The sequence below is a fragment of the Maylandia zebra genome, linkage group LG7 (assembly GCF_041146795.1).
Source record: "Maylandia zebra isolate NMK-2024a linkage group LG7, Mzebra_GT3a, whole genome shotgun sequence".
NCBI classification, from domain to species: Eukaryota; Metazoa; Chordata; class Actinopteri; order Cichliformes; family Cichlidae; genus Maylandia; species Maylandia zebra.
Genome location: NC_135173.1, coordinates 61,227,013 through 61,241,741, shown reverse-complemented (window position 1 = coordinate 61,241,741; position 14,729 = coordinate 61,227,013). Strand labels below are relative to the sequence as shown.

At 40.3% G+C, this 14,729-nt stretch overlaps 2 protein-coding genes across 2 annotated transcripts in view; one reads left to right on the top strand and one right to left on the bottom strand.

The window, feature by feature from the left end:
- pkn3 (protein kinase N3) overlaps window positions 1-1,671 on the bottom strand; it is a 33,309-nt gene extending 31,638 nt beyond the window's left edge. Inside the window, exon 1 of the mRNA XM_014414209.2 lies at window positions 1,372-1,671. Coding sequence (XP_014269695.1) covers window positions 1,372-1,392 — 21 coding nt within the window. The 5' untranslated portion in view covers window positions 1,393-1,671. The remainder of the gene's footprint in view (window positions 1-1,371) is intronic.
- Window positions 1,672-6,117: 4,446 nt separating this feature from the next.
- setb (SET nuclear proto-oncogene b) lies at window positions 6,118-12,670 on the top strand. Its single transcript, XM_004575054.5, has 8 exons — window positions 6,118-6,350; window positions 8,107-8,164; window positions 8,256-8,398; window positions 8,571-8,674; window positions 8,755-8,868; window positions 9,046-9,216; window positions 10,024-10,158; window positions 11,583-12,670. Exons 1-8 carry the CDS (start codon window positions 6,281-6,283, stop codon window positions 11,601-11,603), a joined length of 816 nt encoding a protein of 271 aa, XP_004575111.1. The 5' UTR covers window positions 6,118-6,280; the 3' UTR covers window positions 11,604-12,670.
- The last annotated feature ends 2,059 nt before the right edge of the window (window positions 12,671-14,729 follow it).

Here is a 14,729-nt window from a genome sequence, read left to right as displayed (position 1 = left end):
ACAAAGAGACAAACAAACAAAAACATTTCTATTTCTATCATAAACTACTTTACAGCGTCTGTCTGACACCTGTACACTATGCTGCTTTACTCATTACTCTGGTATGAATATTCCAGCAGGCTCTCATGATCCTACAAAGAGACTGTCTCAAATTATACATTTTTTTCTACAGCTATCCATGTATACAACAATGTGTTTGTTCATAAATAGTACACACTACCCCAATATTTTCTGTATGGAGTGATGCACATCTGTCCTGCATTGGTAGGGACGTCTGAGTTAGACATACAAGTAAAGATATGTAAAATAATGCAATTTGTTTGATCATTAGCCTCTGTGATGCTACTGATCAAACAAATTGTGATCAGGACAACTGGAAAGATTTAAACTGAAAAATTGACACAGCATTTTAAGTTGATTACACAAGTATGTAGTTCCAGGGTTCAGTGAATGGCCCTCTAAGTCAGCATGGCCTTCTGAAAAAATGTTCTGGACACTTTTATAAATGGAAATGTAATTTAAATGGTCACAATGGAATAAAAAGCTTGTGTTTTTCTAGGAAGTTCTGTTTCTTTTTTGTTAGATAGACTTCAATTCAGAATCCTTACAGTGTCTCTGGCTATATCATAGCCAGGGATAACAAAGCCCAGAAAAGTTAAAATATGAAACAAATTCCCAAACAACACCCGGCGTAATTATAATCCGATAATAACTACTTGATCATTACTCATTCTTTCAGCTGTAGCAAGTCGCAAAAAAGAAAAAGAAAAAAAAAGCTGAGGATGTGTCCTTTGTGTTAGGCACTACCAGGCTATTCAGCTCTATGGCTTTTTGCTCGTGAACAGACACACCACACCTTATGTCAATCAAAACTAAAAGAACTTTTCAAAAGTCCTAGGCGATGGTGTTGGGCTTTAAAGATAAAGTAACGTTCAATAAAGGATTTTATAATAACTAGGCTAACAAATGGCTAAATCGTTTAATGCTGTTAAAATAAGTGTCAGTGGACGCAATTTAAAAAAAGAAAGAAAGAAAATCCAAGCTGAAGCCTGGGAAACTATGAGGTAGCCACAACAACAAGCTCGAAGAAGTTCAGACAGCTCTGGTGCTGTGGTCTTTTTCTGTGTGAAACCGGCTCGTTTTTTGCTGGTTATGTTGAAGCATTTGTGTGATAACTACCCAGCCTGAGGTATTAGCTAACTTATCGAGGAGAAGCAAACAAGACAAACAGGAAAATCCAGTGAACCTGTTAAGCACTGAAGCAATTACCGTCGGCTACAAGTAGTATTAACTACCTTTAACTCTGGCACTCTTGCCTCCGTGATCACTGAACTAAGCGTGAAGAATGAAAAAAGCGTTACTCAGCGTTACCTTTAGCGGTAAACCTGACATGATGGCTGTCAGGTCTGTCGTGGACACCGTTTGTCCGTTTCTGGCCGCCAACACTCTTCTTCGGGTCAGAAAGTAGATGAAATGGCTCAGGTAGGACTGACACGTCTATTCTAATTAATTTCACATCGGCATGTGAACTTCAGCGCCTGCTGGATATGCTCACAGACTGGCCTGCCACTTCTCCGTGCCGCACATCACAGAAACAAATCTGAGTAGAAGTTTGAATCGAGTTAAACGGAGACTCCTGGAGAACCTGACGTCACGGGACGGCGGCCGGATTGGTTGGCGGTCAGTAATGACAGTGACACTGCAAGAACCAATCACATTTAATTATTCAGTCGCCAGCTGAGGTAGGCTTGCAAAACCCAGTTTACAGGTAGGTATGTATACAGGTGTAATGGAAATAGCATAATTAACTCCACATTTGTTGAATTTTAGATTTCATTATACAAAACAATGAGACAGCGACTTCTCTGTAGATTCAAGCAAATTAACAAATGTATTTAAATTATTTTATTTTATGCATTTAATTTATTTAACACCACTGTAATAGCTGAGCTTTATTCAGGTGGTTTTCTACCTACAGTGTATGAATGCTGCAGTTTGCTCAACCCTAAGGTGCCACACTTCAATTTACAAATAACTGAAAGAATGAAAAAAGAGCAATATAACTCATCTGCAGATAGTTTTAAAAGTATTTAATTTCTTTTAGAAATATTTAATTTATAAAACTATTTTTTTTATTTTCCCTTCTCTTTCTGCGCTCAGAATTATGTATGCTCTGTCCTCAGTGCTCCAATTTGCCACATAAACATACAGATTAATCAAATACACAGCCATACACACACAGCAACACACAGCCATACAAACACCAATATACAGCACAGAAACATACAACCATACAAGATAGATCGACAAACACACACCTTTAATAAACATGTACCACACCACCAGTTAGTTTAAACATCACCACACTGATGTTTGTCGCATGGGATGTACGTGGACTTAGTTCCAGGGAAAAGTGGCTTAAAATTACTAACTAGTTAAATGACTTACAGGCAGACATTCCCTTTCTACATGAGATTCATACTGTATGAACAAAACATCTGTAAACACACTGTCAGGGTTCTCTGTGTGGCAGGCAAGGGTGGGACCCAAAAGCAGGACTCGCAGACCAAGCTAAACTTAAATGGCAGAGAAACAACTGGAAACAAAGAGGCGTAGCCATATTACGTAACAAAAAATACATAAAATTCACAAAGCTATTACAGATCCAAAAGGTATATTTATAATACTTTATTTATATATTGAAAATATGGATCTGTGTATCACTAGTATATATGGGCCAAATGTTGATTAACCCTTTCATAACTTGAACTGGCAGTCTACAAACATTCTCAAACAATACATGTGTGATTTTGGTCTTTGCAATGTTTGCCGTTCACATCACCCCACTCTCGGGGACTACACCTTTTCATCAGTACACCACTCACAATCTCACTTTTTAGTTAGAAGCTCCATTATGAGGGATAACGCAGACACTCAGATTCATCCTGTCACTATCAATGATCATGCACTGGTGTCTATTTCTCACACAGAAAAGAATCATACCCCTAATCAGAAGCTGGATATTTAATACATCATTACCTAAAGAACAAGACTTAATTAATTGGTACATAGTTTCAACCTACAGAGGGGCACCAGACAGAGCTGCCAGCTTTCTCCTTCACTTTTTGTTAATTTTATCAAGCCACTAGCACCAGCAATCCAACAAAATGTAGATATCAAAAGAGTTCCAAACATAACTACCACTCCACTACAGACAGGTAAAATTTGATATGGATGTATCAATTTTTCCATCATGCTCTCAGACCTATGGTTAAATCATATTCCTATGCTAAAAACAGGAGATGATAATCTCACACGTTGAAGAATTTTACCTGTATCACTCTTGGGAAGAGTTGCCGCCATTAAAATGATGATTCTGCCTAAAATAAACTATTTGAAGTTTATTGTTATTTTTTATTTTATTTTTATGGAAAAATAAACTATCATGCATAATCAGCGTGTGTGTGTGTGTGTGTGTGTGTGTGTGTGTGTGTGTGTGTGTGTGTGTGTGTGTGTGTGTGTGTGTGTGTGTGTGAGAATGGCTGGGCCTGGGTCTGAAGGCTTGCTGAGCCTTGGCCCCTGTGGTATATGGTCATGGAGGGAGGGGTTTCCCCTCTCTACTGCTCCCCGCTGGATGCTGCTACCCTCTTGTTGGTTCCAGGGCGCACTGATGACTTGCTCTTGGCCAACACCCTCAACGACTTTTACTGCCGTTTTGACGAGCCATCAGGCAGCCTTCACACCTCCAACGGCCCCAACAATAGAGACACTTTGGACACTCATTCCCCCACCTCTCCCCCCTCCACAGAGCCATCACCACCTTCAAACACTTCACCTACAACACCCCCCTCCTCACCCCACACAAAAGAGGATTTCACACCACCTCCTCCCACCACAACTCTTCATATTCATGAAGAAGGTGTGAGGAAGCAGTTTAAGAGTCTGAATGCTCGGAAAGCTCCAGACGGTGTGTCTCCTGCCACCCTCAGACACTGTGCAAACGAGCTGGCCCCAGTGTTTTCTGGCATTTTCAACTCCTCACTGCAGGCATGTCATGTGCCTGCCTGCTTCAAGTCCTCTACCATAATCCCTGTGCCCAAGAAACCTAGGATCACTGGACTAAATGACTACAGACCCGTGGCTCTGACATCTGTGGTCATGAAGTCTTTTGAGCGCCTGGTTCTCTCCTATCTTAAGACCCTCACGGCCCCCCTCCTGGACCCCCTGCAGTTTGCATACAGAGCCAACAGGTCTGTAGATGACGCCATCAACATGGCCCTACACTTCATCCTGCAGCATCTGGACTCCCCAGGAACCTACGCCAGGATCCTGTTTGTGGACTTCAGCTCTGCCTTCAACACCATCCTTCCAGACCATCTCCAAGGCAAGCTTTCCCAGATGAATGTGCCTGATCCCATCTGCCGGTGAATCACTGACTTCCTGACGGACAGGAAGCAGCATGTGAGGCTGGGAAAGAATGTCTCGGACTCCCGGACCATCAGCACCGGCTCCCCTCAGGGCTGTGTTCTTTCTCCTCTGCTCTTCTCCCTGTACACCAACTGCTGCACCTCCACCCACCAGTCTGTCAAGCTAATCAAGTTTGCAGATGACACCACCGTTATTGGACTCATCTCGGACGGGGATGAGTCTGCCTACAGGAGGGAGGTTGAACGTTTGGTGTCCTGGTGCAGCCACAACAACCTGGTGCTGAATGCCCAGAAGACAGTGGAGATTATTGTGGACTTCAGGAAGCACACAGCTCCACTCCCCCCCATCATCCTGACTGACACCCCCATCACCTCTGTGGACTCATTCCGCTTCCTGGGTACCACCATCTCCCAGGACCTGAAAGTGGGACCCCACCATCACCTCCGTCATTAAGAAAGCCCAGCAGAGGATGTACTTCCTGAGGCAGCTGAAGAAATTCAACCTGCCAACACGGACGATGATGCAATTCTACACCGCAATCATCGAGTCCATCCTCACCTCCTCCATCACCGTGTGGTACGCTGGAGCCACTATCAGGGACAAACAGAGACTGCAGCGTGTTGTGCGCTCTGCTGAGAAGGTGATTGGCTGCAGACTCCCATCTCTGCAGGACCTGTACACCTCCAGGACACTGGGGCGTGCAGCTCGGATCACAGCTGACCCTTCTCACCCTGGACACAGTCTGTTTGACCTGCTCCCCTCAGGCAGGAGGCTCCGGTCCATTCGCACCAGAACCTCTCGCCATAAGAACAGTTTCTTCCCCTCTGCTGTTGGACACATGAACAATAACCGTATGACTGTTCCCACCACTAACACATGACCCTACGCTGTGTTCACTGCATCATTCCATGTTTGGCACTGATCACCACCTGCACTCATGTATATATCATGTATATATCTATCTATCTACTTAGCACTTTTAATTCTTATTCTCATTTTTATTTTCATGTCTATTTAAGCTTAATTTATAACAGTATGTTTGCACTGAAGCACCGCAGCAATTTCCTAATGTTGGAAACCCGCTCAACATTTGGCAATAAAACCCTTTCTGATTCTGATTCTGATTCTGGTGTGGCTGTTGACCCTTCCCTTTTTTGTTCCTGTCTGTCATACTATACTACACATAATGTAATAACAAAAATATAAATGAATAAATAAACAGATAAATAAACAGATAAAAGAAACACATGGACAAAAGGAGCCTAGAGAGAATTTGTAGAATTGATCTCGGTGTGTGGTTTGTTGTTGTTGTTGTTTATTTATGTTTCATCCTGACTGACACCCCCATCACCTTATGTTTATTTATGTTATATATATATATATATATATATATATATATATATATATATATATATATATATATATATATATATATATATATATATATATATATATATATATATATATATATATATATATATATATATGTGTGTGTGTGTGTGTGTGTGTGTGTGTGTGTGTGTGTGTGTTATGAAGTAGCCGTGAAATTTCGTACTAAAAGAAAAGGTGGTTTACTGGGTAGTGGAGGCTTAACTTCTTTGTACAAGCTGTCGCTTTAAGTTGTAGTGTCGGACTCCAACCAGTCGGAGGCAGTAGAGCACCACAGATATGTTTAGCTACGGTAAGTCGCAGAGAGAAACGAGCGTGCAAAGCTGCGCTCAGTCCTCCTCCTTATCGTGTACTGCGAGACACGCACTCTGTCCAAGGTGGAAGTAACTTTTGTCCTGTGGAGAAGAGTTTTGAACCGCCTTGGATATACGTCTGGTCGAAAGAGTCACAACAAACGATAACCATGTCGGCCTCATCGGCAAAAGTCAGTAGGAAGGAGAATTCAAATCACGACGGAGCGGACGAGACCTCTGGTAACGTTAAGGAATGGCGCTTATCCTGTACAACGCCATTTTCATTTGTTTATCGTGATTTTGTTATTCTAAGCTCAGTGTGGTGTGTGGTTTGGTCCGCGTGATTGCGGATGAAAAGCTAAATTAATATTTTCCTGCAGATACACGTCAGGGTAGGATGTTGCTGTGGAGCGCTTTTCAGTAACGTAGCATGCTAGGCAGCGTGAGCGGGTGCTAGCTGTTAGCCTAAATTAGCTGCCAGCGTTAGTTGATGAGCGTGTTGGAGGCCAGTGTCTACTTTGCGTTTAGCGGGATGTGTGGTTATTGTTCTCGGTTTGAGAAGTTTGCCCTTGGAGAAGTAGTGATGGAACTGCACGCCCCTGCACATTTCCGTACACGCGTTTGTTGCTGTAGCTTCTTAAATGGCCTCATTGTTAGCAAGTGCAGAAGTCTTTCCCAGAGAGGCCGAGCAGCGATAACGGAAAGGTTAGCTGCTGCGGGGTAACGTTCACGGGAGCCCGTCTATTGAGATCGTGTCTGTGTATATGGTAAACCGGCGCTTCTGTACTTGGTCATTTAAACAGGATTGGAAATGGGGGATTTGGACAGTATATGTGTGGAACACGCGGAGGGATCCTTGGTGGACCGGGTGGTGTGTTGTTATCAGAGGGGAGCAGACAGCGGAGACGTCGCTAAGCCTCGCATTCAAACCAGGCCGCCTTTAGCAGTAACAGGAAGCGCCTAAACTGCAGGAGGCACAGGGTCTGTCTGCCATGGACCATCATCAGTCTCTTCAACATCCAGTCAACATAGCACTTTTAAAATGTTTAAATACGCTGATCATGTTCAGGCTGTATAAAGCCTGGTTTCTTGATTCACTTTTTCGAAATAATTATATACAATGCATTTTATTTATATACTGATATGAGGTGTTAAGCTGGTTCATGTCTCTATGAATTGAAGTTCTGAACCGATCAAAGTTGCAGTTTGGCCAAAGTTGAAACTTCACAAGTCTGTTTCTTTTGTTTCTGTGTATCATCCGGTTTGTACGAGGGAAGCAAAAACAAACAACAAAAAACATCTACTTGTCTAACTATATTTGTCTAAAAGTAAATGGCATTTTATCAGCATATAGTTGATTTAACACGGCAGACTACCAGGCTCTATTTGTAAATATTAGGAATGCAGACATGCTCCCAGTTACCTTCCGTTCAGTTGGTACTTACCCATTGTACGTGCTGTTTCCTGAAGTTCAAAAATAATTTGAAGTGTTCTAAAATATTTTTTTATAATGACGGTCTCTTTGCTTCTAAGAAAAAGTGTGCTGGCTGTCAGCCAAGTTATTATTTAAAAAGAAAAAAGTCATAGTTGTACGTCCCGGGTTGATGAAGATGAATAAAAGCATATCAATATTATTTTCTGTCATGACATATATTGAGATATTCTTATTTTTATTCATGGCAGTTTTTCTGAATGTTACCTAAATTCTTTAGGCCAAAAGGATTCGAGACTAACCTTGTACAATTTTGCTATTTCTAAGTTTATGAAACCAAAATGAAATCAAATGCTGCGGTGTGCACAGTCCAGTGAAAATATCAATATATAATTCTCATTTATGGTGTAACATGTCTATTGTGTGCATTGTTATTTTTGTCTGCATGTCATGTTAATTTCACAAATACTCTTTAACGAATAGGCTGAATGGTGTTATTTTGAACTTTTTTAAAACTCCAAAATCCTTAATTTAAAAAAAACAAACATTTCTTTGTTCTTTCAGAAAAAGAGCAGCAGGAAGCAATTGAGCACATTGATGAAGTACAGAATGAAATTGACAGGTGAGTTTGAATCTTCTGTATCAGTACTGGGGGGGAAAATTTGCAGAAAACTGTTTTATTGATCACATTTTTGTCTTTCTCTCTCCATCAGACTGAATGAACAGGCTAGTGAAGAAATTTTAAAAGTAGAGCAGAAGTACAATAAATTACGCCAGCCATTCTTTCAGAAGCGATCAGAAATCATAGCCAAAATCCCCAACTTCTGGGTCACAACGTTCGTCAACCATCCACAAGGTAATTAAATGAAAATGATTGTTGCTGCTGTGTTTATGGTGACTCTGAACTGTCAAGAGCGTAAGAGTCACCATCGGGAACTAAAAGTTAATCAGTTGTGGTAAATTATTATTAAGTGATTTTAAATGTTCACATAAAGAAATGGGATCTAACAGCATAACCTGATCTCTAGTTTCAGCTCTTCTGGGAGAGGAGGACGAGGAAGCACTTCATTACTTGTCAAGGGTGGAGGTCACGGAGTTTGAGGACATAAAGTCTGGATATAGAATAGATTTTGTGAGTTGTCAGGTTCATGTAATATTCATAGATTGTAACTGGCATGCCATATTCTGATTGGAATGTTTTCTTTCCTGAAGTATTTTGACGAGAATCCGTACTTCGAGAACAAAGCCCTCTCCAAAGAGTTTAATGTAAACGAGAGCGGCGACCCGGTTTCCAAATCATCTGAAATCAAATGGAAAGCTGGAAAGGTTGGTTTTTGTTTTTCTCTTTTTTTCCCCGTTAGACTTTTATGTGCTTTGGATTTTTTTTCCTTTATAAATTCAGTTCTGTTTATATGTACTACTGTACAATACGGTTACAATGATTTTCCCCAAGTTGCCCTTTGATTATGTTCGTCAAAAAAATGTCATCTTTTGGCTCATCAGGACCTGACAAAACGTACGGGTCAGACGCCAAACAAAGCTGGGAAGAAAAGGCAGCATGAGGAGCCAGAGAGCTTCTTCACCTGGTTTACTGACCACTCGGATGCAGGGGCTGATGAACTGGGAGAAGTGATCAAGGATGACATTTGGCCAAACCCACTGCAGTACTACCTGGTAAGATTGGTTTCTTCTACACACGCTATTTTTATGCTCGCCGTGTCCCTTGTGTCGGTGTCTGGTGACGATTTTCACGTCACATCCTGTGTCGCCTCGGCCAATTGTATACCTCTCGAGTTTTCTAACTTGGCGCATTGCATCTCAGCTGTCGCAGCTGGGTTGAAGATGCAAGTTTATGACCATATCGTTTTTTACCGCCATTTTAATGAGAATCATGCACAGAAGCTCAGACATACTGACACCAGAGGGAGATGTTATAACGGTTTAAAAACTCGACTTTGTGGAAAGAACTTGACAACACTCGACAAAGTCTTGGCTTCCAGTCTGAGTGGTGTAGTAGGACAGTTTTTGAGTTTTGGACCATCAATGAACAGCCTCCACTCATCTGCATCGTACTCGTAGTTTCGCCTTCAGCACAATGAACAAAGTCATCATCAATTTCAAAGAGTGGAATAAGCTCCTTTTCACAATGCCGATGTAATTCAGATTTAGTTCCAGGAGACTGGAGGGTTTTTTTTTGTTTTGTTTTGTTTCTCACTGAGTCTAGACCCAAGTAACACAGCTGCTTTCGCTGGCAGATCCAGATCTCATTTTGACCCGTTTAACTCTGGCTGAGTGAGTGAGCCAGTAAAAACAGGAGGTGCTTTTTTGTCTGAGTGTGGTTGTTGGTGGCAAGTTAAGGGAACTGATAGATGCTTTAGTTTTGGAATTGTATCCAGAAATATTTAGTAAACAGAAGTAGTAACCAAAGTGAATCTTTGGCTAAAGTAACAATCTGTTCAACCTTTCTCTTATGTTCCCAAGGTCCCAGACATGGAGGATGAGGAAGGCGATGGCGATGATGATGATGAAGAAGAAGAGGGACTGGAAGATATTGATGAAGGGGAGGAAGAAGAGGGTGAAGATGAAGATGAGGACGGTGATGGGGAAGATGGAGAGGTGAGGAAAGGGGTTCAGTGGGTCCTTAGGACTGTTTTTATGAAGTTGCAAAGTATGTCTTTGTGCCCCCCCCCCCCTTGCTAGATCCGCCCCTGCACAGATACAGGCCGTCAGCTACATAGAAAAGGATCCTGGTGTAGAAAGTAAATAAATTCTAACACACAGCTTATCAAGGTCAAACTTATCAAACGTGCTGCTGTTGTTCAGTCGCTAAACAAAGAAGAGAGACATATTAATAAATACACAAACAAACCCCAATCTGATGACACACTGATTCTCAGAGGTCATTTAAAACAGATAAAACTGAGCATTTTGTTAGTAGTATCTATGATTTATTGTAATTTTAGCCTGACTGTTTGGAACAACTCTGCTCAATAAATTGAGTTAGCATGTTAGTAATTCTAAAGGCAGCGCTGGGCCATTCATCAGATTGTAATTTCAGGTTTTTTGTATTGCTGAAAATTGATGTAGTGGTGTCATTTAATAATCTGGCAGTTTCATGGTATTATCAGTATTTCTGAATAAATGGCCTTTGGTGGCTCATTCATCTGTAAAGTGTATCTAAAATTACAAAAATAAAACTAAACAAAACCAGCACAGTCAGTAATTTTATAGTTAACAAAGTTGCATCGTTACAGTGCTATTGTAGCATTGCTGTGGTATCATTGCTTTCTCGGAGCTTTAGTGTTTTAGCATGATATTACTGTTAAAATACTAACTTAATGCTATAATTGCGGTGTCATGGCTGTAGTATTATAGTTCTTATATCCCAATCGGCTGAGTGATATAACTGCACATTTACAGTGTTGGTAATGCAGTATTACAGAGTTACATTAGTATTATATTATTACATTGGTAGAAATTTAGTATTACAGTGATATTGTACTGTTATGGTGGTATTATTGCAGTATAAACATGGCAACAACTGACACATGCATTATTAATAGTATTAGTTAGTATAACATGAGTTGTCACATCGTAGTGTAGTTATTGTAGACCAGTAAGTCTTATGATATAGAGACATTGTGTATTTCAGGCTATTTTAAACTAGTAATTATATTGGTACTATTATATTGGTCTTATTACAGGATTACAGTGATATTATTGTGGCTTTACCTGGTACTGTTCTAGTGTTGCTACCATATTATTGTATTGTTGTTATTGTATTATTCCAGTATTCTGGTGGCATTACTGTAGTATTGTATTTGTTGTCGTAGTATAGGATCGGGTGGTTTATGTGACATTCCTTGTCTTCCGTGTTTGCGGAGTTAATTAAATTATCAGACCTGTAGCAAGTTGATGTAAAAGCTGCTGCTGTAGTTGGAAGCTGCTTGTAATTAGCACACGTGAGTGCTAATAAAACTGCTGTGGTGACATCTTTGAATGATTGTGTTGTAATACTTTTGTTCTTCTTCGTCTTCCAGGATGACGGCGAAGATGATTAAAGGTTTCAGTCAACACCTTTTCTCCATCCTCGCTCCGTGGTCTCTCTTCAACTCAATGGGAGCAAATTTCTTTTTTTTTTTTCTTTTTTTTTGGGGTGGGGTGGGGGTGGGGGGGGTCTGTGTGTTGTCACCCTGTCCGTCCTCTTCCTCTGCAGCCACAGCCTGCAGATATTGTCTGAGGACCAGCTCCATACACAGCGGGTCTGCAGAGGGGTGGAGGTGCAGGTGTCAGTGGCTCTCTGGATTTTTCACCTGTCATTATTTCTCTACATCTCCCAAAGACATGCAAAAGAATTAAAAAAAAATTTGTAGCATTCTGCACGTCATTCTATGTAGATTTAAACTCCATACAATAACAATTTGTATGTACAATAAAAACAGTTTCTGTTGAAGTTGTGAGTTCAATAAAAATAAGCTATGGTGCAGTGATAACTTAATCATAGCATCCTTAGCGCATACGTGTGCACGCATATTATATATATAATATGCGTGCACACACGTACATATAACATACACACATATATCAATACACACGTATGTATATATATACATATATGTGTGTGTGTGTGTATACATATGTGTATGTGTTTATTATTATATATTCAGTGGTGGGGGTAATGAGGCTTATTAGAAGCTGCATTTTCCTTTGTGACTTATTGTATTAATGAACTGATTAAAAGCACCAGCTTGTTCCTTTGAACTGTTGTAAATGTTTTGGGATATCCATGTATCTTGGTAGGCCAGTTAATTGTACACAGTTTAATGGGGGAGGGTATGGTTGGGCAGGGGGACTTTGACACCAACTCTGGACTTCTGCTAAATAAAGTTTCATTGTCTTGTTTTCCAGGCACCCACAACAAAGAGTTGTAATGTACATTTTCTCATATATATATGAGATTACACTAAAACTCAGAGTTCTAGGTTAGTGTAACACATTCAGATGGGAGACTACGCTGTTCTCTTGAGTCCTCTGGAGTCTGCAGCTTTTCTCCTGTACTGCTAGAGACCTGTTCCCATTAAATTAAGTGTACTAGTTACTTTGTTATAATAAATAAATGTATACATGATGTTTGGAGTAGTTTGATCACATTTAGCCAGTTCAGCTAACATAACCAATCTCACAACATCCCATTTTCTCATGTGCTCACAGGATTAGTGCTATTAGGCCTGTCCAACGACTTTACACCCTACCACTATCTGAGTGATCTTCTTTTCCAGGAATAGTAATGCTAGAATTGATTTCATGTTCATCTTGAACATCTGTAGCAGGTTAGGTCTACAGCATATGTTACTGTGTTGGTGTACCCCTGTAAAGCCTTTGACTTGATCCCTGATCCTGTTACATAGCACAGGCCTCTGGTCAAACAGCTGACAAAATCTGTTTGGTGTGTGATTCTTTAATGGTGTAAGCACTGTTTAAGGATAAATCATACTGGGAAAAATTATCTGTATTTGGCAAAAGTGAATTGACTTCCAGAAATATTTGTCCAGAAAAGTTAGAATGTCACTTTTATAATTACAACTGGGAGCAGGTTCTGGCTGACTCTAGTGATTAGCTACTTTTAAGAAAAGCAAAGTAAATTATTGGAAGCTACTAGCTCTTCAGTGTGACCTTTACCCTCACTGTTTATGACTTTGCTGCTAGTGGATGTTAAAATAAATTATTTGGGCTGCCTCAGGTTTGAAAACAGTTTTGCACGTGTTTATTTAAATTACATTTTGGTCACTTAAACAAACTACCATTTGTCTGCAATCAAAGAAGTGTATTTAGTGGACCCAGCAGAGTCATCGCATGGCAAAGTCAGGTTTACTTCTTAGTTGTTTGGATCACATATAGTGGATGGCAGTAAGCAGTCATCTCAGCATAAGGTGAAGGAATTTCTAACTACAGTTTATATGCCCTCCCTGTTCTAGTGTGTTTCCCCTAGGTATTTCCTCCCATAGTCCAAAGACATGTTAAGTTAACTGGGGTTTCTTACTTGGCTATAGATATGAAGTAGATTAAAGTGCTGTGGGAGTGTTAGGCCTAAAGGAACATGAATGGTCAGTAAGACTAGAAAAGTTATTTCTAACGGCAAGTACATAGTGTTGCTATTTATATAGAGGCGTGATAAAGAACCAGTAAATGTGGACCTATTGTAATCATTCCCAACTCTGGATTTATTCCTGAACTATTCTTGAAAGCTATTAGAGTAGCTTTGCATGTTTCACAGTTCAGAATAATCCTCATTTATCATATGCTGTGTGCTCCTTCAGTTCATCCTCTTAGCTGAATAAATAACTTCTATTCTGATGGGAGTTATCTCTTCCAGAATGATAAAACCTCTCAGCCACAGGACAAAAGAGATTACTTTATGGTTTGACTAATGGAAATGATGTAAATCATAAATTATGATTCTATGTTGTCATCCTTCGGTCTGTTTTAATAAACAGAAGTTTATTAACTTTTGCATTAGGCTGAATGAGAGTTAGACTTTTGCACAGTACTGTACAATTAAAATATATCTGCACAATTCTGCATGTAGATTTTGTGGAGTGTTTATTATAATGGGTACAGCTCTGATTAATGTGGACCCCATACATTACAGCTTAATGGGCAGGATCAAATATTTTATGTGAGAATTTAATATGAAAAATGTTCTAACACGTATATAGATATGTTATAACATAAATGAACTGTGGTGCATCCCATCTTTGGAAAGATGAGTTCAGTTTCTCTAGCCACAATCAAGAAATCACTTAAATAGGACCTGCCTGACAAAGCGGGGTAGACCAAAAGATCCTCAAAAGTCAGACATCATGTGGTAATCCAAGGAAATTTAGGAACAAATGAAAAACAAAGTAACTGAAATCTCTCAGTCTGGAAAGGTTTAAAGCCATTTCTAAAGCTGTGGGACTCCAGCGAACCACAGTGAGAGCCATTATCCACAAATGGCAATGACAGCTCATCCAAGAGGTCAAAAGACCCCAGAACAACATTCAAAGAACTGCAGGCCTCGCTTGTTTCAGTTAAGATCAGTGTTCATGACTCCACCGTAAGACAGAAATGGGCAAAAATGGCCTGCATGCTGAGTTCCAAGACGAAAACCACTGCTGAGCAAAAGGAACATAAAGGGTCTTCCGAGT